Below are 9241 nucleotides of genomic sequence, written 5' to 3' on the forward strand. Positions count from 1 at the left end.
AGACTCCGCACAGACAGTGACCCGAGGCTGGAATCGAACCTGGGACCCTGGCGCTGTGGGGTGGCAGTGCCAACCCACCGTGCCGCCGTGCCCATGGCGCGCTAGAGGGGAGGTGAAACAATCTGAGCATTTGGCCGGGGGGATTCTAACCCGAGCGTTGGATTGTTTCGACAGAGGCCTCTCGCTACACCGTGCACAATACCAGCCTCGTGATAATGCAGACCCAGCTTGGACACTCCTACCGCTGTTCCAACCAGTCGGTGGAGGCCAAGAGCACCTTCCGCGTGGACCTGGTGGACCAACAAATCCAAGTCTTCAAATTCGCCAAAAACCAACAGTTCGGTTCAGGTAAAAACGCGCGGGGGGTAAGGACATGCGTTCTGATAGCGCCCGTCTCCACCTTCGGGGCAGCCCATGGAGGTGCGGCTGGAGGTGCCGACACCGTGGCGACGGAGGGAGCGCTGCTGTCAGTGGGTAACCTCAGGGAGGGGCTCCGCCCCCCCCCCCCCCTTCCGTCCCCGTGCAGAGGGTCAGCACAGGGCCTCCATTCAACAGAGACAACCAGATGGCGGAGGGAGGGAGGGGAGGCGGGGGGAGGCGGAGGGAGGGAGGGGAGGGGAGGCGGAGGGAGGGGAGGCGGAGGGAGGGAGGGAGGGGAGGCGGAGGGAGGGAGGGAGGGAGGCGGAGGGAGGGAGGGGAGGCGGAGGGAGGGAGGGAGGGGAGGCGGAGGGAGGGAGGGAGGGGAGGCGGAGGGAGGGAGGGAGGGAGGGAGGGGAGGCGGAGGGAGGGAGGGAGGGAGGGGAGGCGGAGGGAGGGAGGGGAGGCGGAGGGAGGGGAGGCGGAGGGAGGGAGGGGAGGCGGAGGGAGGGAGGGGAGGCGGAGGGAGGGAGGGGAGGCGGAGGGAGGGAGGCGGAGGGAGGGAGGGGAGGCGGAGGGAGGGAGGGGAGGCGGAGGGAGGGAGGGATTGGGGGAGGGAGGGAGGGATTGGGGGAGGGAGGGAGGGGAGGCGGAGGGAGGGAGGGGAGGCGGAGGGAGGGAGGGGAGGCGGAGGGAGGGAGGGGAGGCGGAGGGAGGGAGGGGAGGCGGAGGGAGGGAGGGGAGGCGGAGGGAGGGGAGGCGGAGGGAGGGAGGGAGGGGAGGCGGAGGGAGGGAGGGAGGGGAGGCGGAGGGAGGGAGGGAGGGGAGGCGGAGGGAGGGAGGGAGGGGAGGCGGAGGGAGGGAGGGGAGGCGGAGGGAGGGAGGGGAGGCGGAGGGAGGGAGGGGAGACGGAGGGAGGGAGGGGAGGCGGAGGGAGGGAGGGGAGGCGGAGGGAGGGAGGGGAGGCGGAGGGAGGGAGGGGAGGCGGAGGGAGGGAGGGGAGGCGGAGGGAGGGAGGGGAGGCGGAGGGAGGGAGGGGAGGCGGAGGGAGGGAGGGGAGGCGGAGGGAGGGAGGGATTGGGGGAGGGAGGGAGGGATTGGGGGAGGGAGGGAGGGGAGGCGGAGGGAGGGAGGGGAGGCGGAGGGAGGGAGGGGAGGCGGAGGGAGGGAGGGGAGGCGGAGGGAGGGAGGGGAGGCGGAGGGAGGGAGGGGAGGCGGAGGGAGGGAGGGGAGGCGGAGGGAGGGGAGGCGGAGGGAGGGGAGGCGGAGGGAGGGTAGGCGGAGGGAGGGGAGGCGGAGGGAGGGGAGGCGGAGGGAGGGGAGGCGGAGGAGGGGAGGCGGAGGGAGGGAGGGGAGGCGGAGGGAGGGGAGGCGGAGGGAGGGGAGGCGGAGGGAGGGGAGGCGGAGGGAGGGGAGGCGGAGGGGGGGAGGGAAGGGGTTATTATTGCTGGCTCTGAGTCTGATCTCTGTGTCTCCCTCTCTCTGTCTCTCTCACAGCTGAGTTCTGCTTCCAGGACAGGAAGCTGCCGGTTGTGGCCATTGTTGTTGTTGTTGTTCTAATCGTGCTCATCATCGTCGTCGTCTTGGCCTATCTGATTGGCCGGAGGAGGACCCCAGCCGGGTACCAGAGCATCTAGATTGGTCCAATCTCCGACCCCAATCCCCCTCCGCCCCCTCTCCAACCCCCCCCCCATTCCCCAACACCCCTCCCCCCCCATTCCCCAACACCCCCTCCCCCCCCCATTCCCCAACACCCCCCCCCCCCATTCCCCAACACCCCCTCCCCCCCATTCCCCAACACCCCCTCCCCCCCATTCCCCAACACCCCCTCCCCCCCCATTCCCCAACACCCCCTCCCCCCCCATTCCCCAACACCCCCTCCCCCCATTCCCCAACACCCCCTCCCCCCCATTCCCCAACACCCCCTCCCCCCCATTCCCCAACACCCCCTCCCCCCCATTCCCCAACACCCCCTCTTCCCCCCCCCCCCATTCCCCAACACCCCCTCTCCCCCCCCCCCATTCCCCAACACCCCCTCCCCCGATCCCCAATGACCCCTCCACCACAACATGGGTGCGAAATCCGACACGGGGAGAATGTGGGGGGAGAGGGTGGGCAGGGGGAGATGGAGTGTGTGGAGGTGGGCAGGGGGAGATGTGTGGAGGTGGCATGTTCTGGGGTCAGGGTTGAAATGCCAGGGTTCCTGAGGTCCACGGTGAGTTGCGGGGGGTGGGAGGGGGTGGTGGGGATGGGGGTGGTTTACTGGGTCCTGTGGTGAGGGGGGTGTTACTGGGTCAGTGGGGTGAGTGGGGGGGTTACTAGGTCAGTGGGGAGGGGTTTACTGGGTCAATGGGGGGGTTACTGGGTCAGTGGGGAGGGCTACTGAGTCAGTGGGGTGAGGGGGGTTACTGGGTCAGTGGGGGGGGTTTACTGGGTCAATGGGGGGGTTACTGGCTCAGTGGGGGGGGTTTACTGGGTCAATGGGGGGGGTTACTGGGTCAGTGGGAGAGTTCCTGGGTTGGGGTTGAGGTGGGTTACTGGGTCAGGGGTCAGGGGGGCTCCTGGGTCAGGGGGGTTCCTGGGTCAGGGGGGTTCCTGGGTCGGGGGGGTTACTGGTTCAGTGGGGAGGCGGGGGGGTGGGTGTGGGGGGTTACGAGGTCAGGTTGTTTATTAGGGTGAGGGGTGAGATGGGGAATGTTCCGTAGTCGGATGAAGTGGGGTGTTTGGGCGTTGCGGTTTTTTTCGCGTTTTATTTAATGGAAATTTGATTGGAACCTGAAAAGTGGGCGATTAGATTCTGCTGGGGTTATGGTTATGATTCTTACCAGGTGAATCTTGCTGGACCCTGAAAGGGCAGCTGGAGGCGGCTTCAGTCGGAACCGTCCAAAGGGAATTGCAGGGCTGTTGGGAGCGAGAGTTTGCCGAATAGTTCTTTCAGCGGGCCAGCACAGTTACAGCGGGACGAACGGCCTCCTTTGGTGCTGCTGGTTCTCCCGAGTCGCGGCCCCGCCAGAACAACCACGCTTGCCTCAGAACCTGAACTTCAAAATCTCACGGGCAAGATTTGGGGATGGGGGAATTTAACCCCAGGGCACAGCCACCAATGGAGCTGATCGACCAGGGGGTGGCTGGAAGGAAGGGCACTAACATAGCAAGCTGTCCATTGTCACGGTAACCCCATTCATACATAACATCATGTTTTTTGCTGTGTTGAATATATATTTGTAATAAAATCTTGTTTTTTGTTGAAAGACTCTACTTTCACTTCCTCTCTCTCTAATATATGGTTATAACACGTGCCTGTCTCGAGTGACTGACATTGCTTCAATGTCCCAAGGAATCCCCCCCGCCTCCCATCATCCAGTCACCACCGCGGGAGGCCCAGCTGTGGTCACAGCGGACACCAATGCTTCAGATGCTCGCCGTCAGGGAATGTTTATTTGGGTAAACCACACTCCGAAACAGGGAAAGTCCCATCACCGTGTGGGGGAATCACAGACTCCCCATCCCAATGCAGTGGCCATGCTAAATTGTCCCTTAGTGTCCAAAGATGTGCAGGTTAGGTGGATTGGCCATGCTAAATTGTCCCTTAGTGTCCAAAGATGTGCAGGTTAGGTGGATTGGCCATGCTAAATTGCCCCTTAGTGTCTAAAGATGTGCGGGTTAGGTGGATTGGCCATGCTAAATTGCCCGTTCGTGTCCAAAGATGTGCAGGTTAGGTGGATTGGCCATGCTAAATTGTCCCTTAGTGTCCAAAGATGTGCAGGTTAGGTGGATTGGCCATGCTAAATTGCCCCTTAGTGTCTAAAGATGTGCGGGTTAGGTGGATTGGCCATGCTAAATTGCCCGTTCGTGTCCAAAGGTGTGTGGGTTAGGTGGATTGGCCGTGCTAAATTGCCCTTTAGTGTCCAAAGATGTGTAGGTTAGGTGGATTGGCCATGCTAAATTGCCCTTAGTGTCCAAAGATGTGCAGGTTAGGGGGATTGGCCATGCTAAATTGCCCTTAGTGTCCAAAGATGTGCAGGTTAGGTGGATTGGCCATGCTAAATTGCCCTTTAGTGTCCAAAGATGTGTAGGTTAGGTGGATTGGCCATGCTAAATTGCCCCTTAGTGTCCAAAGATGTGCAGGTTAGGTGGATTGGCCATGCTAAATTGCCCCTTAGTGTCCAAAGATGTGCAGGTTAGGTGGATTGGCCATGCTAAATTGCCCCTTAGTGTCCAAAGATGTGTAGGTTAGGTGGATTGGCCATGCTAAATTGCCCCTTAGTGTCCAAAGATGTGCAGGTTAGGTGGATTGGCCATGCTAAATTGCCCCTTAGTGTCCAAAGATGTGTAGGTTAGGGGGATTGGCTATGCTAAATTGCCCCTTAGTGTCCAAAGATGTGTAGGTTAGGGGGATTGGCTATGCTAAATTGCCCCTTAGTGTCAGGGGCAATGGCTCGGGTAAACACATGGGGTTATGGGAATACGGCCTGGGTGGGATTGTGGTCGGTGCAGGTTCGATGGGCTGAATGGCCTCCTCCTGCACTGTAGGGATTCTATTGCCGGAATTTTACTGGCACACCCGACCCAGAATCGGGCGAGGTTCGCAGGACGGCAATTCTCCGTTGGCCTTGGGTGGGATCTTACGAGCCTCGGACGGGCGAGGCGGTAACTTTCTGGATTAATGGTTCCATCAGGACCACCTCTCATTGTCGAGGAGTTACTGACCCAACTGGTCTAACCTTCCCTTATACTGCAGTCCCTCCGTACCCTGGATCATCCTCCTCTGCACTGCCTCCAATCATCATACACCTCTCCTTCAATCAGGAAACCAAACTGTACACAGAGTTCTACAATAGTGGCTGCCAGATCTCTCATGGCGGGGGGTGCAAACGGTGTTTCTGACAGTGCAGCACCTCCTCAGCACTGTACGTCTGCCCAACTGCAAAGATGGGACAGGGCCTGAAATCTTTGCCCCTCCACCCCCCCTCCCCCATGACATTTTGCCAGCGGCGCAGGCAGCCTGTTACTGGCAGGATCCCCCTGTCCCGCTGAAAGTCATTGGACATCCGCGTTGCGTAACCCCCATGTAAGGCACTGCGAGCAGGGTCGCCTTTGGCGGAACTGGAAAGTCCCGCCGGCTGGGGAAGGGCTGGAAAACCCTGGCCAGGGAGCTCGGGTGCAGCTGGGCCAGGATTTGGAAATGGGGCTGAATGGCCTCTCTCCCTGCTCCTGTCTGTTCTTGGGGGGGGGGGGGGGGGTGGCGGATGGCAGCTCGACGGAGCCAGAGACAGAGAGGAGACGGAGCCCGTGGGCAGCGAGAGAGGTTTAAAATGGGACGTGCAGTGAGCGTGACACGGCCCAGAGGAGAACGAACGAACGCACCACACACACCCCCCCCCCCCCCCCCCACCACCCTCCCCCCCCCCCCCCACACCCTCCCCCACACCCTCCCGGAGCAGTAACTGTCCCAATGTACACACACCAGGTCAAAGAGCTAGACAAAGAGAAAACTTTATAAACTGTATTCATTTATTAGTGTCACGAGTCGGCTTACATTAACACCGCAATGAAGTTACCGTGAAAATCCCCTAGTCGCCACACTCCGGCGCCTGTTTGGGTAACACTGAGGGAGAATTTAGCATGGCCAATGCACCCTAACCAGCACGTCTTTCAGACTGTGGGAGGAAACCGGAGCACCCGGAGGAAACCCACGCAGACACGGGGAGAACGTGCAGACTCCGCACAGACAGTGACCCGAGCCGGGGATTGAACCCGGGTCCCCGACGCTGTGAGGCAGCAGTGCTAACCCACTGTGCCACCGTGCCGCTGGGATTGAACCCGGGTCCCTGGCGCTGTGAGGCAGCGGTGCTAACCCACTGTGCCACCGTGCCGCTGGGATTGAACCCGGGGCCCTGGCGCTGTGAGGCAGCAGCGCTAACCACTGTGCCACCGTGCCGCTGGGATTGAACCCGGGTCCCTGGCGCTGTGAGGCAGCAGCGCTAACCCACTGTGCCACCGTGCCGCTGGGATTGAACCCGGGTCCCTGGCGCTGTGAGGCAGCAGCGCTAACCCACTGTGCCACCGTGCCGCTGGGACTGAACCCGGGACCCTGGCGCTGTGAGGCAGCGGTGCTAACCCACTGCGCCACCGTGTGAGAAGGGGGCGTTTAGGGAGGGAATTCCAACACTTAGCGACCCAAGCAGCTAACGGCACGGCACCAGCCGTGGAGCGAAGGGAATTGGGGAATGCTCGAAAGGCTGGAATTGGAGGTGCACAGAGATCTCGGAGGGTTGCAGGGCGTTACAGAGATAGGGAGGGTTAGAACACAGAACAGTACAGCACAGAACAGGCCCTTCGGCCCACGATGTTGTGCCGAGCTTTATCTGAAACCAAGATCAAGCTATCCCACTCCCTATCATCCTGGTGTGCTCCATGTGCCTATCCAATAACCGCTTAAATGTTCCTAAAGTGTCTGACTCCACTATCACTGCAGGCAGTCCATCCCACACCCCAACCACTCTCTGCGTAAAGAACCTACCTCTGATATCCGTCCTGTATCTCCCACCACGAACCCTATAGTTATGCCCCCTTGTAATAGCTCCATCCACCCGAGGAAATAGTCTTTGAACGTTCACTCTATCTATCCCCCCCATCATTTTATAAACCTCTATTAAGTCTCCCCTCAGCCTCCTCCGCTCCAGAGAGAACAGCCCTAGCTCCCTCAACCTTTCCTCATAAGACCTACCCTCCAAACCAGGCAGCATCCTGGTAAATCTCCTCTGCACTCTTTCCAGCACTTCCACATCCTTCTTATAGTGAGGTGACCAGACTGCACACAATATTCCAAATGTGGTCTCACCAAGGTCCTGTACAGTTGCAGCATAACCCCACGGCTCTTAAACTCCAACCCCCTGTTAATAAAAGCTAACACACTATAGGCCTTCTTCACAGCTCTATCCACTTGAGTGGCAACCTTTAGAGATCTGTGGATATGGACCCCAAGATCTCTCTGTTCCTCCACAGTCTTCAGAACCCTACCTTTGACCCTGTAATCCACATTTAAATTAGTCCTACCAAAATGAATCACCTCACATTTATCAGGGTTAAACTCCATCTGCCATTTTTCAGCCCAGCTTTGCATCCTATCTATGTCTCTTTGTAGCCTACAACAGCCCTCCACCTCATCCACTACTCCACCAACCTTGGTTTCATCAGCAAATTTACTGATCCACCCTTCAGCCCCCTCCTCCAAGTCATTAATAAAAATCACAAAGAGCAGAGGATCAAGCACTGATCCCTGTGGCACTCCGCGAGCAACCTTCCTCCAGTCCGAAAATTTTCCATCCACCACCACCCTCTGTCTTCGATCAGATAGCCAGTTACCTATCCAATCGGCCAACTTTCCCTCTATCCCACACCTCCTTACTTTCATCATAAGCCGACCATGGGGGACCTTATCAAACGCCTTACTAAAATCCATGTATATGACATCAACTGCCCTACCTTCATCAACACACTTAGTTACCTCCTCAAAAAATTCTATCAAATTTGTGAGGCACGACTTGCCCTTCACGAATCCGTGCTGACTATCCCGGATTAATCCGCATCTTTCTAAATGGTCATAAATCCCATCCCTAAGGACCTTTTCCATCAATTTACCAACCACCGAAGTAAGACTAAGTAAGTGAGACTAAGGTTGTAGGGACTGGAGGAGGTTACAGAGATAGGGAGGGTGTGTAGGGGCTGGAGGAGATTACAGAGATTGGGAGAGTTGTCGGGACTGGAGGAGGTTACAGAGATGGGGATGGTTATAGGGGCTGGAGGGGGTTAGAGAAACGGGGGGTTGTAGGTGGTTACAGAGATAGGGAGGGTTGTAGAGCCTGGAGGAGGTTTCAGAGATAGGGAGGGGGTGAAGGGGCTGGAGGAGGTTACAGAGATCGGGAGGGACTGGAGGTGGTTACAGAGATAGGGAGGGGATGGAGGGGCTATAGGAGGTAACAGAGATAGGGAGGGGGTGAAGGGGCTGGAGGAGGTTACAGAGATAGGGAGGGGTGTAAGAGCTGGAGGAGGTTACAGAGATAGGGAGGGATATAGGGGCTGGAGGAGGTTAGATTGATAGGGAGGGGTGTAAGGGCTAGAGGAGGTTACAGAGATAGGGAGGGGGTGTAGAGCCTGGAGGAGGTTTCAGAGATAGGGAGGGGGTGAAGGGGCTGGAGGAGGTTACAGAGATTGGGAGGAGCTGGAGGTGGTTACAGAGATAGGGAGGGGGTGTAGGGGCTGGAGGAGGTTACAGAGATAGGGAGGGGTGTAGAGGCTGGAGGAGGTTACAGAGATAGGGAGGAATGTAGGGGCTGGAGGAGGTTACAGAGATAGGGAGGGGGTGTAGGGGCTGGAGGAGGTTACAGAGATAGGGAGGGGGTGTCGGGGCTGGAGGAGGTTACAGAGATAGAGAGGGGGTGTAGGGGCTGGAGGAGGTTACAGAGATAAGGAGGGGGTGTAGAGGCTGGAGGAGGTTACAGAGATAGGGAGGAATGTAGGGGCTGGAGGAGGTTACAGAGATAGGGAGGGGGTGTAGGGGCTGGAGGAGGTTACAGAGATAGAGAGGGGGTGTAGGGGCTGGAGGAGGTTACAGAGATAGGGAGGGGGGTGTAGGGGCTGGAGGAGGTTACAGAGATAGGGAGGGGGTGTAGCGGCTGGAGGAGGTTACAGAGATAGGGAGGGGGTGTAGGGGCTGGAGGAGGTTACAGAGATAGAGAGGGCGTGTGGGGGCTGGAGGAGGTTACAGAGATAGGGAGGGGGTGTAGGGGCTGGAGGAGGTTACAGAGATAGGGAGGGGGTGTAGGGGCTGGAGGAGGTTACAGAGATAGGGAGGGGGTGTAGGGGCTGGAGGAGGTTACAG

The 9241-nt window shown here is 58.8% G+C and overlaps 1 protein-coding gene across 1 annotated transcript; it reads left to right on the plus strand.

The window, feature by feature from the left end:
- Positions 1-151: 151 nt before the first annotated feature.
- Positions 152-3608, plus strand: LOC144490435 (lysosome-associated membrane glycoprotein 1-like). Its single transcript, XM_078208178.1, has 3 exons — positions 152-348; positions 1855-2031; positions 2360-3608. Exons 1-2 carry the CDS (start codon positions 216-218, stop codon positions 1992-1994), a joined length of 273 nt encoding a protein of 90 aa, XP_078064304.1. The 5' UTR covers positions 152-215; the 3' UTR covers positions 1995-2031; positions 2360-3608.
- The last annotated feature ends 5633 nt before the right edge of the window (positions 3609-9241 follow it).

The sequence above is a fragment of the Mustelus asterias genome, unplaced genomic scaffold (genome assembly GCF_964213995.1).
Source record: "Mustelus asterias unplaced genomic scaffold, sMusAst1.hap1.1 HAP1_SCAFFOLD_3274, whole genome shotgun sequence".
Classification (NCBI taxonomy): Eukaryota; Metazoa; Chordata; class Chondrichthyes; order Carcharhiniformes; family Triakidae; genus Mustelus; species Mustelus asterias.

What these genes read in the sequence shown, in the direction of transcription:
- LOC144490435 (XM_078208178.1), top strand. Translation starts at nt 216, where the DNA reads ATGCAGACCCAGCTTGGACACTCCTACCGCTGTTCCAACCAGTCGGTG. An exon ending in AAACCAACAGTTCGGTTCAG is followed by an intron (nt 349 to 1,854) that starts GTAAAAACGCGC and finishes TCTCTCTCACAG; the next exon opens with CTGAGTTCTGCTTCCAGGAC.